This window comes from Falco rusticolus, chromosome 3 (genome assembly GCF_015220075.1).
Source record: "Falco rusticolus isolate bFalRus1 chromosome 3, bFalRus1.pri, whole genome shotgun sequence".
Taxonomy (NCBI): Eukaryota; Metazoa; Chordata; class Aves; order Falconiformes; family Falconidae; genus Falco; species Falco rusticolus.
The window spans coordinates 105,674,684-105,696,691 of record NC_051189.1 but is presented as its reverse complement, the minus strand read 5'-3'; the positions used below and the strand labels follow the sequence as shown (position 1 = coordinate 105,696,691).

Here is a 22,008-nt window from a genome sequence, read left to right as displayed (position 1 = left end):
TGGAAAGGGCCGCTGAACGGGATGCACTCACCCAAAGATGAAACTTCGGGTAGTTCTTTTCTAAAAATCAAGTTGCTGTAGCGTATCTTCATTAAAACAGCGGCACTGGGAAAGGAGCTGGGTGATGTCCTGAGAATCTGAGCTACCCTGGTTTACAGCCCTTATAACAACCCGTCCATCCAACCTCACGGAACATCGTCCCAGTGACGAGCACTCCTGATAATCTAAAGGAAATAAGAGAATATGCCTTATCTAAGCAGTTATGCACAGAAATAACAGAACTGCATGGGTCCTACAGACACTTCTGCCTGCCTGAACGTGGGTTGAAAGACGGTATTTGCAATTGTTTCTCTGAAAATCTGCCAAACCGATGAGCCTGCGGCACGAGCACATTGGTGTTACAGCTTTGCTGCTTCTTCAGTAAACTTGTTCAAAAAGTTTGTCAGCAAAGCAGAAATTAAACATAACAGCCATGCTTGGTGGGGATTTTTTGTTTCTTTGTTTCTTTCTTTGTTGTTTTTCTCATTTTGGTTTTGTTTCCCTTTCCTACAGCTCAGCACACCCTGGGCTTTGGCAACCAATTATGTAAAAACGGCTTTTTCCCATGGTGTAGGCAGGAGGTCCACCGGGCTACTGCCGCCCAGGGAAAGCGTGCATTGGGGTTGCAGCCCTGGAGAACACAAGGGTGTAACCGAGGGAAGAGTTTGGCCCCAGGACAAGGAACCCAAGGCATGGGACTCTCCCCTCACTGCTCAGTTCTTGCTGCAGAAAGCGACGGAGCCCCTGCTTTGGGCAGAAGTGCTTCAGGTGCAGAAGGGTATTGAAGGTGGAAAAGACAAGCTGCAAAATACAAGGTTATAACCAGATTTGTAAAAAGGAGAAACTGTAAGGATGGATTATATATTTTCCTGTCTTTCAGATTCACATCTTTACCCATCTAACCATCTATAAACTCAATGTCTTTCCACGGATTATATTAAATGCTCAGACAACCTCAGCCTGTCTCCTCCTGATCTACAATAACAAAGACATAATAAAACAGCCATGACAGGCAGCACCTCCAGGAAATCTCTCTTTTTTTTTTTCTTTTTTTTTTTTTAAAAAAAAGAAACAACAGAGCACAGCTTTTCAAGAGAACATGCCTGATGCGATCTGCCGCGGTCTGCAGGGAGCAGATTATCTTTCACAACTCTGTAGCTTCCTGCAGTGCTCAGATAAAACTTACGCCGTGCAATGTTCATTGCTTTTCACAGGCTTTTTTGTTCACCCATAATTTCTTCCGTAATTCTCTGTCCAAACTGACATCATCTTAATTTTGTTAGTCGCTTATGCATCATTTTTCAAACACTTTTGATGTATCTGGGCTTTTCTAATTTTTTTTTTAATCATAATCTTTGCGTCATAAAGCACAGAGCACAAGGCTGTACCTGCTATGATGCCAAGGGCAGCGTGCGAGTCATCTCTGCGATGCTTGTTAGGGCATGTTGATGTAGGAAATGCAACAGTATGCATATAAAGATGCATACATATGTATATACATGCACTGTCTGCTGTAAGCAGAGGTTTGGAGAGCTCCAGGGGAGACGGCCTAGAGGCCACAGGTTCATTTCACCGCAGCAGGATCATTCCCACATGTACCAACGGTGGATGTGCAATCTTACATCTCCTGTTTAGTAAAAGCCAACCTTTCCAGAGGGATTGCATTATCATTTTTGGCTCCCGTTAAACTTCTCACAAATATAAATATGTTAGATGGCCAAATTACATTTAATCAATATCACAATGAGGGCTTTAAATTTTTATGAACTTCCATTATGAATTTTTATCAAGTTGCAGAAGACAGTGAGTTGATGTACGTTGACTGTAAACTTTGCAGGTCTTTTTTAATTCGACCCCTGGACATGATGGGCTATGCCATGAAGAGTTCCAAAGGATTTTGTCTACTCTTTAAGGTATTTCTTTTTTTAAAGGTAAGGAAAATGAAGTTCAACCATGTCAGTGGTTCAGTTTGGGTAAACGCGTGACAAGAGGTGCATTTCTGCTCATCACCTTTCCCAGCTGCATGGCTTCCTCCAAGACAACACAACCATCTTTCCCATGAAACTGTGACCAGGGACTTCCCAGAGTCTCCCTGACCTAATGGAGACTCAAAATCATGCCTGCAATCTCTTCACCTGCATCGAAATGCAGAAGCAAACGGCTTGCTGGGATCGGTCTGTCCCTGCTGGAATGTGTGCGAATACCTGCCAGATCAGTGCCAGTTACTTCTTTAGGCTGTGCAAATGTTCTGGAGGGAGGAACATCTGCAAGAGATAACAGCTTCACGGATCTGAAAGTATTTCCATACACATAACTAGGTGTGCTGGGTATCTTCCATGAGGCTTCCATTAAGGGGCGAGACAATGATTTTCATCGATTGTTCTCACTCCACTCAGAACACACACATTTATTCCTGTCAATGTTGTATGATTCCTGATTTCCTTAGCTCCTTGCCCATCGCAAGCCTCAGCCAGACTTCAGCCCACACCACCAGAGATACTCTCCTCTTTCTGTCTGCTCCTGTACTGTGTCACTGGTTTCCACTAAGCTCCTCGCTCTCTACTGCCATGCCCAATCCATTTCCAGTTTTGGCACGTTTCCACTTTATCTTCCCGAGGGTCCTCAGGAGATGGAGAGGTGGGACGGGCAACAGCATTCAGCCAGGCTATTTCTTTACAAAGGTTACCCCCGCACTCTACAGACCTGCTCCCACTGAAGTCAGAGGCAACAGTCTGGCGAGCCTCAGCGAGAGTAACCTTAGACTCTCAACTTCTGCCATAAAACCTTACGGACTATAAACATCTCTCCATAGTGGAGAGAATTCTTTCTTGACACATTATATAATGGATGCAATATAAAAATATACTGCACTTGGCAGGCTTTCCAAGGCTTCCCTTCGGGAGCTCAACAAATGGGCTGGTGTTTGATGATTTTTTTTTCCCACTCTATGGCCAAAACTGCATTTCATGGAAAGACAGCAAGATGGCTCTCCTGGGAAAGAACCTGTATTCCTCTTACGGAGGAGCTTGAAGAGACTTCCTTCACAGTTTCCACATCTTTGAAGTGACCTCAGCTCCATGAGATCACGGATGTGTTTGCCAAGGCTGAGTGTATGAAGGTGTGAATGTCAGCGGCACTTTTGTCCTGTTATTAATTGCTTCTTGCAGAGAAGTCCGTGCCAGGGTGATGCTCTGCATTCACCAGGTAGCTGGTGATCTTTAGCCACATGTCCCCACGGCACATCACCCCTGAACAGAGCCCAGTTACGCCTCCTGCTCTTGCAGCAAAGCGGCCAGGCTGGACCAGGCTTCCAGCTCCGCACCTGATGAGATGAGGCAGCAAAAGCACGGAGCTTTGTTCTCCCGGGTTACATCGTCCTGATCCAAAGCCAATGCAATCCACAGAGAATCAAGGAAACATTATCAAAATGGAGTTGGAGGGTTCAAAAGAAATGCTGTTGCAACAGGCTAAGCTGCAAAGAGTTCAGATAGGGACTGAAGATGAGTGAATTGGTCTGAGCGCCAGGCGCACGTGCACTGGGAGGCAGGAGATCTGGGCTCCAGATACATCCCAGACTCACTGCCTTGCCTTCCCACCGCCAAGTCACGTAACCTGCCATTCTGATTTCTCCACCTAAAACATCAAAAGACATACCTACTTCACGAGCCCTCCTAGCTGTGATGCTTAACACATCTGAGTTTGTTAGTGGTTTTATTAGCTGCTCCGTGCATGGTGCAGGAGGCTGCTCATCAGTGGACCTCACTCTCCTGGAACCTGAAATCGGCATCAACACTTGCTTCTCCCAGACATTTGCAGTTAAGCAGGGGACTAACCAGGATAAAGAAATCAAAGTTCTCTTCTTCTCTCATTTAAAAAAGGAACAAAGCATTGACTTTAACATAATTATTCCTGATCTATAAAATGGCAATTCCATTGTAATGTAGACAGCAGTGAAATACAGCTGCCTTTGTTTACAGCAGTGTTGCAGGAGTGTAGTCAAGTGGTTTTCAAGAAAAATATTTCCTGTGAACTAGGTGCACTTGCAATTTAGCAAAGCTCTCAGTGTCATTACAAACATACCATGCCCAAAGTCACCAGAGCATTCAAAAGAGAAGAATCTGAACAGATGCCTGTAAAATCCCGAGGTTTTGTTCTAACTTCTTGGTTATTGGATTTGGTCTTTCCCCAGGAGGAGGAGGATATAGTCTGGTATAACAGCCATAAATCTGTTCCTATCCCTAAACAATGCAAACAACATAAACCTCCTGATTTTTGCTTTCAAACAAACCAGAACCAGCAGCTCTCACACAGCGTCATCCTAAAAATGTGTTTGCTAGCTACCTTTAAGATGTTATTGTACACAAATATAAATAATATAAATTAAATCATAAACAGAATGCAGAGACATCCAAGAAGAGCTTACCTGCTGCATATCCCTTCTTCAACCAATTAACTAATGCTTCTGGGCTAGCCCCAAATGGTCCAAAATTGGTGATTTGACAGCTCCTCTGAACAGCTGACCGTAATAACCGATACAGTCTCCCAGGGTCCTGACATGCAGCTCCTCCAGCTGCTGACCTTGCCAGACAGGACCACCTAAGCAGCTGACAGAAGACAATGTCAATTACAGTGAGATTTCCAAATATGACTTATGGCCTTTTTTAAAGCCAAAAGCTTTGATGAAAGTGATTGAGTGGACACTGATGATGACCTGGCAAAGACTGTGCAGCTGGAGAGGTAAGACTTGACAATGTATTTTCAGGAGCAAGCACGTCAGAGGAGAAGGCTCTGCTACCAAAGTAAGAAATGAGAGGAAGAATCAGTTTGACATTCAGCTATTTCACCAGTCAGGCTTAAACTTACCCATCTGAATTCTTATTCAGATAAGTAAGAAGATATTATCCTTAGCTACAGGATCCACTCTCTTTGTTCAAACGGAATTCTAAACCAAGCATCTTTCAAAGCTCTGAAGCATTGACTATCAGCTGCTCCTTCCAGCAAACTTCCTTTTTTTGGCTGGAACAGCCTCAGAAGTGCCGAAATACCATAAAGATTATGATCACAGGCAGCAGGGTTATAACCTGAATGTTCAGCTACAAGAGTCCTTCTTCGTCCAGTCTGTCCTGGCACTTTGCAGAATTTTGATTGTATGCAACACTAACGTAAAGAGCACCTCTTTTCTGAGGCTTGCTCACTCAGCTACCAGCGCACAAAGGGCAGTACATGTCTTACTCTGAAGAACTGGAAAGTCCCTGGGGAAAAAATAATCTTCTTCTAGTCTCTTTGTCTCTGTATAATTAAGCTCAACACAGCAAAGCACCCAAGGGGAGGAAGCTTTTTGTACGGTTCTCAAGAGCTGCAGTAACATTTATAGTACAGGATGGTCTATGTAAAACTATTGATCACTGATCTCATTATTTATATTTCACTACAAAAGCCCTTCATGTTCCCAGATGCATAATAGGTGTCAAGAGTAAGAACCTTGAAAAATAAATTGGAAAAAAGTTACAATAGCAAATGGCTTGTTTATGCCATAATTGGTATTAGGCAATTAATGGCGGGATGAAACATCACATTGCTTCTGAAAACAAAAAGCAATACTGTTTAAAGAACATTTAATGAGCATGTTTTATGTTGTCCTCAGCAAGTTTACTGCCAAGCCACAAAAGACATTTATACACACTTCCTTTTGTCTCTAATGAAAGGGTCATTGCTACTTGCTTCTTGTTAAATTCACAAGTTTTTTTTTTAAAAAAAAGCACAAATGTAATGTTCTAAACTTGAAATCCACCTTCCTGAAGGAGCAGTTGTTTAAGTTCAAAGATGTTTGCTCAACAGGGACAGCCACAGCACTGGGCAGGCGGTCAGAATTAGAGGCAAAGCAAACACCTCCATGCAGAAAGACGGCATTCAGTGACCGCCTGCCACAGAGATCTATTGTATAGCTCTGATACCCAGATACTCCAAATATTTGACATTCCAAAATCTTCACTATTAATGAGGTGAGATCCTGAGCAACTGGGGAAAAAGAAGGCGGAAATAATGTATTTCTTTGCTAGGAGCGAGCATTTTGCTGTGCAATTCAGGGCAGTTTCCCAGACCACAATGGAGGGGGATAATGCCTAAATCATTTTAAACCAGAAAAATTACCTGATCTGCTATTTCCCAAAAATAATTTGCTACATCTGTTTCTGCTATGCATTTCAAATATGACTGCTCTCTGCTGTTACATTAAAAAAGGTCAAAGCCAATACGCTGCACAAGAAAGGTGCTGCATTTCCAGCTACGGAAAGTTTCAGTACTGCAGAATGGAAAATGGTGGGGCAAACATCTCCAAGCACTTTTAAGAGACCAGAGTCCTTTTTTCCCTTATCTCCTGCAACTTGGCCATGGAAGCACCATGCAGCTATCCAGACAGCTTCCAGCAGCGCCTGCACAGCGCTGAGCTCTCACCTTCCTCCTCCTGAGCCAGACACAGCCCTAAAGGAAGTTCCAAGGAGAAAGGTGTTAACAGTAGCACCAGTGTTCGGGAAGGGAAGTTAGCGGCATTGTTTTCCTAACAATGAAGCTTTTTTCTAGGTTTGGGGAAAAAAGAAAAAAAAAGAAAAATTACCTAACAAACCATTTCAAGAAAATAATTTTCTTGATTTTCTGCCTGGGCTATACATGCAGGAAGGAATGGACTTCAAAAGACTTAGAAAATGGTATATTCACAGAATAAATAAGCCTACTACGGAGATGTATCAACCAACACATATGAAATTTCACATAAACCTCAGATTCCTTCTGATTAAAAACCTGTGTAAAGTACAAATATTTTCATAACAGATTTCTCCCTAAATATGCCATGATGCATTCTGTATTCATACTGTCTGCACGGCTTACTGTTCTCCTTTTAACCATTTCTTCAGTTTAAAAATGTGCATTTTTAAAGAGCGTATCCTGTTACACTAGAGACCGTAAAGTGAAAAGCCATGTCTTATTCCCACATAAGTACAAAAACATCTCTGGCACTCTTTCACTTAAACCCTTGGAGTTTTCTAGGGATTCATTTTACAAGTTAAATGTAGAATATAATTTTCCAGGCAAGTTTATCAAGGCAAATCATAACTGAGCTCCTGAACAAATACAAATCAAAACACATTATTTGACTTTTGCACATGTGGTTGCCTTGGGACTGCACAAGCCCATTACGTATCAGGGAAAGAGAAGCCTGATAGCATCTGAGATATCAGTAAATTGTGGGAATTCAAGCTTCTCGTGATGAAAATGCTCAGCAGAGGAAGTGATGGACAATTTGCAGCTGGTAAAAAGAGGCATCCTCTAATGACATACATCTGGCATCCATTATCTCCGCATCTGCTGCACTGAAATCCAATATGCCTTGCAAAAAACAATGGTATGCTGAGGAAAGGCACAATATCCCCTGGATTCTCTTTAACAGCTTAAGACCCACCCGTCCCCTTTATGCGCTGCACACCGTACCGTTAAACCAGCGCAAGCAACTCAGCATCCTACCGATCGCTTGCATTTATTACACAGGACTGCATTGTTTTGGCCCTTTGATCTCTGACAATCAGATTAGGACCATGAATCAGCATAACTGACTTCCATTATCAGTGATTTGAAACAGCTCCTGGCTGAAAGAGCCAAGAGCTGGTTTGGAACTCTGGTAATGATCTATCCGGTCTTTAAGCAAGCCACTTAAATCTCTAAAGAGAAAGAACTCTATTTTAATCTGCAAACACAGGCTATCCTACTTCTTTGTTCTCACTGTTCATTTGTATTGGCATAGCTGTCCACAGCACAGTCCACCTCAAAAAGACCTCTTTCAGAAGCCTGGACCGAAAGCATCCCAGAAAGGCAGATGCACTTAAGGTGAAAAACATCAAAACCAGCTTCTGCTGCAAAACTGCTGATGGCCACTGCCTGTGTGCGAACGGAGCGGGACCGGCCTGCCCAACGAGCTATACGCGAGACAAAACCCAACTGCGATGACAGGGTCCTAAAAGCTGCAGCGTGCCAGGCTTTTCAACTAATGTTCCAGAATAAATGGAAAGTAAAACACAAATGCGTTACTTAAGAGAGCAGCTAAAGGCCAGCAGCCCTGGCGTCTAGTCCGTGAGTGTGCTAGACAGCCCGCCGTGGAGAAGGGAGCTCGTTTGGACTTTTTGGCACCCCCGTGCAGAGCTGCCTGCTGGTCTGGTGTTGAGTGGAGGATTTCCAGATTCAACTGTGGTTTTATTTGCTTGGGGAGGCGGGAAGAAAACCAGTTAATATGCATTCACATACGGCAAACTAGAAACACCTGTTGGCCTTCAAAACAGTTTTCTGGCTGGCTTAGAGAGACTGAGGGTCTAACAGGTGTCCCTCTAGCCAACGGGAATGTAAAGAGCTTACAGAGGCCCCACAAACACTGCATCATGCAAAGGAAAACCGTCTGCACAGCTATATAGAGCACATGTGTCTGTGTGTGCAAGCTGAACCACAAGAAACTGAAGTCCCATAAAATTAAGCGTGTCTGGGAGGAAACCAACTACTCTGGGACTGGGAAATCTCACCCCAGAATAGCACAGGCTGCCTGGATCCTCCTTTCCGTCTAGAGCCGCTGCTGCCGCCACCGAACGCTTGCTGTGCGCCTGCTTCCAGCAGCTAGCACTCCTGCCCTGCTCCCGGGCAGGGGGACCAGCCTCAGAGCTGGGAACCAGTGACACAGCCCTGGCACAGCGTGATCCCAACACTTCCCTGCCACGTCAGCACCAACACCATCACCACCAGCACGAGCACCGCACGCAGCTCACACCTGGCGGGCCGGGACAGCGCTGACTCCGGGGGGAGCAGGGTCTGGGCTTGGCTGCCTAGGGCATGTGGGGCACTAGCCATACACAAGCACCGAAGGGTCTGCGTGCTTATATATGGCTAGAAAGATTAAGACTCCCCAGTCAGGTAAATACTCACTCCACTGCAAACCATTTCCATGTTTCCCACGAGGGAACCATTAAAATGCAATGCATATTCTTGAATACTAGCTATAGGTGGTATTAAAATACTACAAACCATTTCTGTACCATGCTATCCTACCGTTCATATACACACACATACATATGTGCTACAGGATGAATTTAGAACCCTGACATAGCTGTAACCAGCCAACTCAAGCTAAGCACATGGGAAACCTGAGGATAAAAGAGCTGCAGAGGCACAAACTCCCTGAGCTGCTGCTTTGAACCTGGTGCCGCAGTCTCTGGAGAAAGAGGAATCCTATTTGCAGAGATACCATTTTTCATCTGAATTTTACAACATACCTAGCAGTAAAAAGTGACTATAACAAACTCCTTTGCTGGCTGGTGCCACCCTTGATTTGTTTGAGGGCGTTGTCGGAGGGAGATTTTCCTCCTCCTCTGCTATCAAGCAGCTTGGTTTGGGTTAAGGCTGCACGGAATGGCAAGCTTCAGCCCAAGTGAAGAAACTGCATTGCACAACAGGAATGCACAAGCATTTGAATTTGGATCAAGTAGATACAGAAAGTGTCCTCCCTTTCTCACATACCTCTCATTAATTAAACCTCTGGAGCAGGAATCCTCCAAGCATCTTCCCGGAAAAAAAAAAAAAAAAAAAGGAAAAAAAAAAAAGTATTTGTAATGACTGGAATCTCAACATATCTTTGTTTCTTGAGGTATTACACAAATGTCACTGTGTCATTTGTGTAATACAAAGGACATACACAAATGAGACCATACAGCAAAGGAGATGAAATAGACTGAAACAGAACAAGAGAAGCAAAAATTAAAGGGAAAGCTGTGGCTGAGGTGGAGATAAGAAGTTTCAGAAGCTGATTGAAAGATGTTATCACCTGCTAGAGAACACTGCTTTAAAAAGATGCTTTGGAGAAGGCAGCGCATAATGAATAACAACGTTTTCTCCAACCTTTCCAAACCCAGAAATTGAAAGCATAACATACTGACGATTTATTACAGACCATACTATGTATTTAAGCATAAACTAATCCTAAAAATTCCAGGAAGGTTTACAGCAATACTTATCTTTTTTACTTTGGCCTTCACTCCTCATTTCACTCACTAAACCCCCTGCTTTGGCTGGCACGTGTTTCCCTTGTGCCCACAGCCAGCACAGAACCCCACACTGCCAGTTTGCACAAGACCCCCGGAAAGCAATGGAAGATCACAGGTCCCGAGAGTTAAGCCACCCTGTATCATTTCTCTTCTGTAACGTAAACTGGCAAAAGGCAGAGCTGCTAGGGTCCGCAGCTGGGGACACGAGGCACGGCTCAGATGTGCCTCCAGAAACTGTTCTTCTGCACAGACTGAACCGGGCTATGGTTTATCATCATCTTCTCTCATTTCCAGAAAGCAGCCAACTGGGTGAGCCAGCGAAAGCTTGGGATGGCCCTTGGCTACCTGACCTGGGCGATGGTCGTGTCCTCTCCAGTTAACGGTCCAAGGATTCAGCATTAATTCAGTCTACTTGGCAACCACGTATCATTCTTATTAGCAATTACACAATGGGATCCCAGCAGTCCATTGTTAGACTGCAATATTTTTCATTGCTTGGAAAACAATCTGTTCTCCTACATAAATATCCCTTGACTCACCTCTGTGCTTACAGTCTGACTTTCAACATATGGTTTATGAGAAGTACATACTTAGGGTAGACTACATGGCTCTCAAAAATGTAATGCTCTTCAGACGCTTAGCTCAACTTTGCAAGTCGCTGAGGTTTCGCAAATGCAATTCCCCCTTTTTAATTGGTCACAGCTGGCTGCGAACATTCATGGAAATCCTTGCAGGGAGATTAGAGCGGGGCCTGACATTTTGCCATGGTGCTGGCACTGCAATAATTAAGGAGTTTCAATCCTCACTAAAGGGAAAGCATGCACCGCTTTGAAGATGGCATCCAGTGCTTCACATGACTTGGCCCAAGGTACCAGTCCCTCAAAACAAAGTGTAGATTTGGCCTTCTCCAGGTGGCACAACAAGCAGTTTCCTTCCAAGCTTTTCTTACCTCTGACAGATCTTAATGCAAGAAGCAGCAAAGATCTACATGAACGTTTCAAACCAGTGTAATGTCAGCGGTAGGATTCCTCTCCCGTTTATTTGCCAAAATCCAGGCAGAGGGCTACAATTCATCTAAAAGACTTGAGCCGTTTATTTTCTTTCACCCAATAGAATAATCTCTTTTAAATGATAATGGAATCCTTAATTCTTGACTTCAACCCAACGAAAGCTTGAAGAGAACATAGAAAGCCATATTTCGAATTCACTAAAGCCCTTAAGATTTTGGTCTCTTTTTCACCCACTATCATGTTCCTTTAAACAAATGTGTCAGTAACATTTTTGCCTGTGCATATGCTGCATCACTCATCGGTGAAGCTGGACAAAGCTGGACAACTTTAAGCATGAGAGCGTACATCCAAAAGGCTGTTTGCTGTACTCCAGTTAACCTTTAGAAACTCAAATCATATGAACTATGAAGTTATTCACAGAGTAATTGCCCTGCATTTACATCCAGATTTGTAAAATCGAGCTCGTGCCAGGAAGCTCGCAATGAACATGGGGCGTCTTGGTGAGGGATGCTGGAGCCCAGACTGCCTCGCAGATGGATGTCTGAGGAAACTTGTTTTGCAGGTACAACCCCAGCCGCTCCCCCAGCTTCAGAACATTTTCTCTTTTCTTCAAAACTCACTTCACAAAAGATTATTTTTTTTTTAACTGAATGAGCCCCTACATAGCCTTGGCTTGTTTCCTCTCACTAACTTTTTCAAAGAGCTCAGCGCTACCTGTTTGCCAGCTATTAAATACCTAACATTTGGCTGATGGACAAGCAGATAGCACCGGACGAAGCAGAGCTCTGCACAAGCTGCCCTTGTTCCACTGCCTCCCTGAGCCAGAAAGAGAGAAAATCTCAGCAGGCAGAGCTGCACGGCAATGCCGTGAAATCTCTGGGCTCAGGCTCTTCTCCCCTCCCCAGCAGAAGGCTAAACTTTTGAATCAGGAGGCTGTTTATAAATAAAAGTACTCGGACTTCTTGGCTGTTGGAGAAGTGCTCTGCTTAATTTAGCCCTGGTATTATTAACAGTGGATTCTCTCCAATAAACTGACAGCTGAAGAACAATTGCTGCTATTTAATCCCGTAAACGGATTTTAAATTGGCCTCGTGAACTGTAAACCCACGAAACATCGAACACAATATCTTGCTACAGTCATTCTGAAATCGGCACCAGGGTGCCTTTGGCCCAGGGAAGTCACCCAAGTCCAAGCAAGGATTATCGCACGTGCACACTCGCTGCTGGTGTCTTTCCACCTCGGAAAGAAGCATCTGGCTCCTGCATCCAAGAAGAGTCTACAAGGTGCTTTCCTTTGCTTCCAAGGATGAGAAAGACCTTTCCCATTTTGATTTCAACACCTTCAAGTGCTTGGCACTCCTGTTTCTCTTTGAAAATCCCCTCCAGCCCGAAGGCTGCAGCAAACCCCTCTCTCCCACCCCTCCGCCCAAACAGCCCCTGCCCTAACACATCGCAAAGGCTTCCAACTGAACAGCTCGAAGAGATTAGCGGGAGAAATAGGGTCATTAGTCAATCAAACAACACTGAGGGCATGTCAAACGCTTGTGTAAATGAGGGCAGCGCTATAAAAGAAAGAGACAATAATGGTCTCCTGAAGCAGCAACAAAGCCATTTCAGCTGGCCTTGCAAAAGCAGACACTAATCACGGGCCCTGCTTGCTTACAGTTGACCTCTCCTTTGTGCAAAGCTAAAGAAGATTTGGGCTGGCCGATCCTTCAAAACGCAGCCGGGCTAATTAGGAAGGGTCCCGTCCCTACGGCACGGCGAAGTTCCCACACAAGAGCCCCCAAAGCCTGAGTGTTGCTGAAACGATCCACTCCACCGTGAAGTTTTCAGTAAGCAAACGTTGAAGCCAGGCAGCTGATTTACAGGACAAGATGCAAACAACAACAACCTTTATGCTCCGTGTCCCGCAGCCGGACGGTCCCTGCCACCAACACGCAACCCCCCGGCATGCAGAGGTCTTGGGCGCTGCCAGAGCCATGCGGGCAGCTGCTCCGTGGCACCCACTCGGGTACACCCAGCTCACCAAAACCGGGCCCTGAAGCATCGGGTGGTCTGAGGGTCCCTGGGAAGGCAGGGCAGGCTTGGAGCAGAGCCCAGGTTCACCAGCACCCCCTCCCTCCCACCAAAGAGCCCTGTACAGAAAGGTCATTTACATCCCAGCTCAAAGAAGGGAACTCCTAAAGAGAGTCTCAGCCCAAACCAAACCTCCAACACTCCATTTACAACCCTTTCATCTACCAGACACGGAAGATAACGAAGGAGTTCAGGACAACCCAGCTGCTTTCTCAGTTCAGAAACACTCTCTGCAGCCACTATAATACCGTTCAGCTCAAACTCTTCCTCTCGTTTGCTGCACCAGCAAAGGCCCACTTACGGCAGGTTCGCAATGCCACGCTGCAAGGGATCAAAAAGACGATAAATCTTTACACTGACAGCACTTTACAGGATCAAAAATGCAAAAGGCAACAGAAAAGGCATTGAAACCCAGGCAGGTAAACAAGATGCACTGCAAGACCTTCCTGGAAGAGCTCACTCATCCCTGCTGAGAGGTCTGCCTTCGGAGCACAATGATTTAACACAGACGGAGGGTGCTCACATGTTATCGCTTTCAGCAGTTCAGGAGACCAGGAAGGACAGCATCTCACCCCTGGAAGCCAGGCTGATTGGGTACCGCTGGTTTTCCAGCCAGAGTAAACACAGGACTGCTGTTGCTCCAGGCTGGCCAGTAAAAATATCCCATGGTGAAAGGTATGATAAGAGTCTGGCCAGGACAGAGAATGTCCTGCCTTTAAAACAAACACGTCTGTATTTCTTTCCAGAAAAGAAAAAGTGATACCATTAAGATCAGACACAGAGATTTCTGGAAGACAAATGACACCACAGAATACTGCTGTGGAGCAACTTCATTCACTCTAGGTTATTTTCACGTTGTTTTTAATCAAACAGCCTCAGCAGAAGCCCTCCGGACCACATCCAGATCTACCCCAGTCAAATGCTACACAGCTACATTTGGGGGAACAATTTCTCAAGAAGGCATCATCATCTCAAATACCAGGAGAGCCTCTTTTATAGGTGACAGATGAGGAAAAATTGATTCACTGACTAACCATTATGCGTCTTTTCCCAAAGCTGCCTTCTCAGAAGCAGCCTCCAGCCTCCCATCCCATCACTAAAATCCAGCACAAATGTTGACTGACGGGCACAGAAGTCAACCACCCAGAGTACTTTTAACAGTGAAAGACAAAATGAGAATCCAGGCAATTAGGTTTCCACCAGAAATTTGTCAAAAAAAGTATTTACTAAGAAAAACTATTTACAGTAATCAATAATAAAAGAAGATGAAGGGAAGCATGAGTTTCTTGCCAGAATCTTCCCATATGCTCAATCAGCACGTTCTCTGTGGCAAGGACCGTGGCTTTTGGAAAATACTATAAATAATGAAAAGCACCAAGAAACAGGGAAAAAAAAAAAGATTAATTTTCTTCAAGCTAGGGCTAATACAGCAATTTCATTGGTCTTTTTGAGTATTCAGGAGCAATATCTGTTTAAAAGTGGGATGGTAACAAAGATTAAAATGAAGCCTGAAAGCTAGGAAAGCTTCCTGAAGATGCTTGCAAAGCAACTTGTGTTGCAAAATGAACGCTGTCCCTGGTTTACTGTATCTATACACTTCATTCCTCTGCAGGCGATGAAAACGTGCCATCATTTGCAGAATCTACATCAATGGGTTTGGGGTTTGTTTTCAGGAGTGGGCGAGGCTTATGGAGCAGTGCCCCAAGAAAATAAACCACTCCTCTTCTCAGCGTGCTGGCATCTTTCATGGCCACCACGTGCCCTCTCCAAAAAACCTGCTGCAGATACGAACTGGTATTGATCACATTGTATTTTCTACTGCTTTACCAGGAGGCGAGGGAAAAAGTGGAAATCCTGAGCCAGCCAGCACGTCCTGCTTGGGTGTGGGCTTTCAAAGCCCCTTCTCCTTCCGTCCAGCCCTTTAAGCAACCAGAGAGTCCCATCTGGGTGGATTTGCTGATGAAGCAGGACAAGGGTGCCTTTGCAAGCTTTACAAACAACAGGCCTCGGAAACAGCAGAGCATTGTCCCAGCAGAACGGGATGTCAGGGGTTGCTATTGCCCTGAGCGCAAAACGTAGATCACTTGGGAATGAAAATAATTTGAGGTTACAAATGCAGAGGAATGCTCCCAGTTCAGCCGGGCTTTGCTGTTTCAGAAAGCAATAGAACAATTAGCACTTTATAAACTGACAGTAAGCAGCATGAAGAATGATTTATCCACTCTATTTCACATTCTTCCCTGTTGCTTGTAATTAGCTCACTCCAAAATAACGAGTTTGGGTTGGTTTCTTCCTTTAACTTCAGGTAGCAGAGCCATAATTTGCGTATCCTTGGCCATCCCTCATTTGATGTAATGCAGCCCATCCCCCCTGCTCTGCCAAGATACAGAAGGTAAGGATGTGGCCATGGGTATTCACGACTTCAGATACTTATTTAAATTTGACAGGCATACTGGAGCTGAGCAAAACAGGTAAGGAGCTTCTCTGAGCTGACACTAAACCCATGCTTTTAGTAAAGACATTCTAAAAGTTCAAAATAAAGATCAGAAATCCAGTAAGTTTCAAAAGCTCTTCCTTCCTATTATTATTATTATTATTATTGATGATTATAATAATAATTTTTAATCTGGTTTTACAGTTTGGTTCCTTGCTTCTAGGTTCCAAATAGAGGCACATCCCAAAACATCACCATAAAGGTAAAATATCCTGCGGAACAGCTCAACAGCCAATTCATTTAGAATTTAGAAGAATTAAAATAAAATCAAATTGCTTAGAAATACAAGTGAAAACCATGACACAGATAACTTGTGCTTTGTTCACTGGCAGAAAAATCCTGGAATTTTTTAAATTTTTGTTTTGTAACTCAATTTATCACTTCCAAAAGGTGCAAATGTTGTCATACTTTACATGATTTCCCAAAGTGCAACTACTGGAGGGTCACTAACATCTGATTTTTAACCACGGACTATAATTGTCCAATTTTTCTGACTAACAGCCACCTCTTAACTGATGAGACCATCCTTTTCCCCAGAAAAGGGGAAAGGCTTCTTGTACCAAGGACCTGTTAATCCGGAGGGGGGAAGCAAGCTGCAACCCACAGCTGCGGTCACAGCATCCTGCATTTGCCCCCTGTCTTTCTCTCCCCTCCTGAGCAGCCCTGGGGTGGCACGCAAAGACAGCACACCACACCGAGCACGCTGGTGACACGAGCCACTTTGTCCTCCTTTGCTGCCTTTTTTTGTCTGCAAAAAGGTTTTGCAGGGCAGTAAAATAAAATCCGATCCTCAGCCATCCCCAGGCTGACCTTTTAAGACGCAAAGCACCAACCTGGAGTCCCTTGCCCAAGGAGGTAACACCAGTGCAACTCCAGATGTATTTTCTTCCCCTCCAAAACAAGCTAGTCATTTCCCTTTTAAAAAAATATTTGGGGGTCTCAGAAACATGTGCTTTATTTTCAAAGCTGCAACCAATTATAATTGCAGGAATTGTTAAACATTTCCAAATGTGAACATGCTTTTTACCTCTCAGGTTCTGGACAGGAAAATGCCCGGTGTTTATTTTATTAATTTGTACAAAAGAAGCTATGACAAAAAAAATTCAGGGACAATTTCAGGACTGTTTATTTCCTAGAAAACCCTGTAACATGTGCAAACATGAACCTGAGCAGCGGCGCAGGATCATGCGCATCTCTGAGAATTAGCCATGCTTTAATTCTTTGGGGGGTCAAAGGATGAGAGGGAAGCAGTATTTTAAGTAACATGTTTAGACTGCAGTTAGAAAAGTGTAACTGGACGGATAAATATTTTGGACTCACGGTAGTATTGTGTCTGCAGCGTGACTATTTTAGAAATGTAAAGCAAAAAATCAAAACAACCTGAAAACTGGTTCTATACTAAGCAGCATCCTCTTCACCTTACTTAAAATGTAGAGTTTAAACCATTAGCACTAAAACAGCCATAGAGCTTCACGTGAGCAGCAATTAAAGTTGGACTGCTTGGGTCCCTGGGCATTGCTCTGTTTCCTGCACAGCAGTGGGGAGGCTCCGTGGTGCTAAACCCCAGTGCAGCAGCGAAAAGCTCAGCCCAGGGAAGCTCGCGCCCTGCTGCATCTCCGCAGGCACAGCGGTCCCCCAGCCGCTTGCATCACCGTGCTTATGACAAGTAGAAATTCATGTTGTCCCCAGACAAGCAGAAATTCACGCTGTCCCCAGACACCAGCCCATTTTTAACACGCTCACACAGGGACAGAGCACCCTGTATTTATAGCACACGGTGTTAACTCTGGGTGATGCCTTTGCAAATGCTGTGGGGAGAAGGACAACCAGCCCGGGAAAAATGGCACGCCTCGCTGTAACAGAGATGAAGGCTGGCTGGTAACAGGAGGCTCTAGCAGAGATGCAGACCTATGGCCAGAACTGTCTCAGACTCCAGGAGTGGTTTATGCCTCGTGTCAGAGGTATCTGTGCCACCTCGCTGCTTGACAATGCCCAGGCTCTGCTGAAATCCCACCGGCTGGGCTCAGGGGCTGGCTGTAGCCACACGGAGCCTGCACTTCTACAAGTAGCTCCCGTTTAGCAGCAAGAGAGCAGCAGCCAGGCTCATGATCTCTACTCTGTGGTTCCGGGCACTTCTTTTTGATTCTTCTTACCAAGGAAATTGCTTCATTGCCTAATTGAGAACTTGTGCTACCACTGGAAAAGGGGGCAGGGGACTCCTAACCATCACACACATCCCCACTGTCCCAGTCAAGTTCCAGAAAGCCTCCGACTGTAATACACACACCTCTAGTTCCAGGTAACAATACATATTAAAGAAAGAGGAAGGAAGGAATAGCGCCTGAAGTCAACTGCATCAAGGAGGTTTGGCCAATCTAATCAGATTTGCCAATCTGCAAATCAGCTACAATCAGTTTGTATCTGACAGAAAATCTTCTTTCTTTAAAGGTACTATCTAAATGTGTAAGGGCCTTTTAAGCACTTCTAAATTGGCACTTGTAACAACAATTAAGGTTCCTTAAAACAGATGCACCATGAAAAGTGCACAAGAGCAGGCTGGTTCAGTGGCAGCGAGACCTCACACTGTCCCTGGACTGATTAACTTGCACGGTCACCTTTCCACCTTCTGCTCCAGTTACTCTGGGGTTGAGGGGCTTCAGGCTTTGCAGAACATGCTCCTCTCCCAGCCCTTCTCGGTGGGAAAAGACCGGCTCCTGCTGAGGACTATTCCAACAGCAGCTCCCCTCACCTCCATCCACCTCCTGTTTGTGAGAGAGCACGGAACCACATATCTCTGAAGGAAGAGACATACATTGATGGATGATTAAAAAAAAAAGTAGTCTTATTATTATTTAATTTGCTATTATAAATCCATATAAGCTAAAAATCGTTTGAGTAATTGTTACCGCCCTGTACCTCACAGACTTTGCAGTTAGAGGGAAGAAAGGGACGGCCGTTTCTCCCCACAGCAGCACGAGGCACACTTTCCCTTACCGTATATGCAGCATGCAGAACCATTCCAGCTTTTAGCATTTGTTTGCTATAGACTATCATGTTACCAAATCAGAACATCTGTGAATTACCAAACATAGGAAACTCAATAACCTTCAAGAGAGAATTTGTATATTGCACAAAGGTTAATTAAATAAAGCTTAGCAGCCCCAAAATAAAGCCCAGCCAAAGATATAACTGATCCAGCTAGTCAGAGAACTATTTTGCTTTCTGATGTGGCAGCCCATTGCCATGCTCCCCCAGGCTGAGCTGCACTCCACAGGCCATGACCCCAGGGTTTCTTTGTTTGACCCAACTTTAATCGCCTTCCTTCTCAGATTCCAGCAAATCCCTCTGCTGATGGCAGCCAGGAATAAAGGCTATTGTACAGTACAGAGCTATGTTTCACAGCAAGTTGTGATAAGCATTTCCTTTCCAAACATCCAAGTTCCCCAAACATTACAAACAGTGGCCAAAAAAAGTAGAGAGCAGATTATTGAACTTTTGCAGATAAAACAATGGTGAGGATAAAAAAAATATATTGGGGCATCCCTTGCTCTTTATCCTCTCCACTTCTGACTCAAAATTAAAGGAAGAATTTGAAAAGGCTCCTTACCGTACTGACAGCGAGGTCCTTGGAAACCAGAGGAGCAATGACAGAGCTGGGAAGATCCCTCCACGCAATTTCCACCATTGAAACAAACCCCATAACTGCAGACAGCTGGAAGGAGGAGGGAGAGAATAATTCCCGAGGTCACAGTCAGAAGGGTACATGCACTAATAAGTAACTGTTCACTGATTAAGTACCCATAGCCCCGTAGCAAACTTGAATAGTTATAAAAATACTGTGGAAAAGTTTTTGAAAGGTGACTTTTTTTTGGTTGACAATATATTAAACTACAGTGTCTCTCAAAAAGTAGGATAGGAAGTAAAATACCTTAGGGCAATGTCTAAGGGCTTTTCTTAAGGTGCAGCTAAATGAAAATACACAAGAAAACATCAGTAGAGCTGCAGGGTTGTTGCTTTTCCAGCCCACAAGTGGGTAAAATAGTCAGAAAATAACTTGTGCAGAATCGTATCAGACCTTGTGGCAACAAAGATGAGTTAGTTATTTTGAAATCGGAGGCATCTTTCAGGAAGAAAGCATTAGAAGCTGCTTTCCACCTCTCCTCTGAGCTTCCCTGGAGAGCTGGCTACCCAAATGTGGCGTCACCTTCTGAATGGGCGAGAGGATGAAATAGAGCTAAACTGTAAGTAAGCCTGAGCAGCCACATTTCTCTGTTCTCACCAAGTGAAGTGTAAAATGTACACAGAGACAAAGAATGCTCAATTAGGCTTCTGAAATCCACCTTTTCAAATCATCTAAATAAAACCACAAACAAGGATATGTTTTTCCAGTGAAATGTGTATTTCTCATAACCCGTGAAATGCTGCCAGTATTTTATACTTCCCACTAGAAAATGCACATCTCAGAAGGAGAAATGTTGTTAACAAGTGATGCTGTCACGTGTGCCATGCTTTGTCAAAGTGTAAGGATGCAGAACAAGTGCTTATCTTCCTTTTTAAGTCCATTTAAAGATTCAGACAATGAAATGTTCTCTCTATTCACTGATCTGGACATAGCTATGTTGCCAGCCAATTTCTCTTTTCTTTCTTTTTCCTGTACCTCCTCTTTTTCTTTCCCTTTTCACTTTCATTGAACAAACTGTAACAAAATCCAAGAACAATGGGACTGGGTAGGAACACATTTCACAAAAGCAGTGGCAAACCAGATGATAACAGAGAGCAAAAAGAGCTTAACCTGTCAACACGGTACAAGAGCTATCACAGTAGTAGCTGGTCCAGCAGTTCCCACTGGCCTACCCTGAGATCCCTGCTCAGCCCAGGCTGGATTGTGGACAGCCCTGGGCCAACAGCAGCAACGGGGACCGATATGCATCCCGGGAAGGAATGCACTGCAACTGCCAAGTGTGTCACGGTCGCCTGTGTGAGGGGCCCTCACGTCCTATTGATCCAGCCGATGGATCCAGAGAACGTCTTTATTTCAAGTAGCTGAAATTACAAAAGACAGACCTGGCAATCCAAAACCTGTTGGCTCAGAAATGCAGATTTACTAGAAAGAGCACAGAGCAGAGGCGAGCAAGCGCTGACAGAGCCAAGTGCAGCTTACACTGCGATTTACTGTGGATCGTGTGCCGGCTGAAACACGCTGCTGCCCTGCGCGGTCGCCGGCTGAAGCAGCTTGCCAACAGAATAAGTGAACCATCAACCTGCAAATGTATATTGCATCCTTAGGAAAGCTCCTCTGCTGAAGTGAAGCGGATCTTTGTCTTTGGCTTTAGTGGAAACAATAGGAGCGAAAACGAGAGCAATGTTTTCTCCTGCTAGGAGAGCCAGGGGTTGTTCCAATCTCAAGGCACTCATGGGTGTAGCGGAGCTGATGGTTTGTGTAAGGTGATCACAAGCCATTAGTGACCCCACTCCAGACCCACAGTCACAATTTACCCCAGCTAAGAGCAGTTGGCTTTGCTGATGCAGCACATGTACACACAGCGATTCTTCATGCTCAAGAAAAGCACCTTCCAGAACGATATCAGAACTGGCCTCTCCTAGAAACTTCAGCAGTCACACTTGCTTTTAAAAAACCAGATTGTGTGGGTCAGGCTAAAGACCATTTTCAAGGATTTCACTTTGTAAAGAAAAAGCCTGAGACATTTCAGACCGACTGCAGAGTCCTGCATGCTGCTGGCCACTCTCATGACATGTCTGCAGCTCCTGACGGTAAATTCACATCATGTGGGAAAACAACACAGCAACATCTCCTGCGTTAACATTACCTGGGCTCATGAGTGCAGACAGGCTGGAATGAATGAATAAATAAATAAACACACACTCCTGGAAATGCCATTTTTTTCTTCTCTTGAGCTGCAAGGCTGCCAGTTCCGCATGTCCTGACTACCTTAAGGACAAAGGTGGAGAATTAAGTACATCTCCGGCAGGTACAGCCTGGGGAACCACTGTCAGCTGCTCAAGCACGTTGAGTGAGGACCCCAAGAGACACTGGTGGCACTGGCCAGTGCAGAGAGCAGCATGTGGTTCTGGGCATGTGCTGGTGGAGAAGTCCCCAACCAGAAGGCTCTGGACCATGCTCGAGGCCAGCACTGAAATGGCACCTTTGCAGTTACCAATTGAACATACAAAACCTGTGATTAAATTGCAAACCGACGTATGATATGGGACCACGTGGAAACAATTATAACCGTGCTTACGGGACTGAGGCTTCCACACGCATGCTGTCTGTAACTTCCCGCTCCGATTCGCA

The 22,008-nt window shown here is 44.7% G+C and overlaps 1 protein-coding gene across 1 annotated transcript in view; it reads right to left on the bottom strand.

Annotated features, from left to right (window-relative positions):
- Positions 1–22,008, bottom strand: part of MEGF6 (multiple EGF like domains 6) — a 106,392-nt gene that overhangs the window by 67,346 nt on the left and 17,038 nt on the right. Inside the window, exon 4 of the mRNA XM_037379205.1 lies at positions 19,303–19,407. Within this exon, the coding sequence (XP_037235102.1) occupies positions 19,303–19,407 (105 nt within the window). The remainder of the gene's footprint in view (positions 1–19,302; positions 19,408–22,008) is intronic.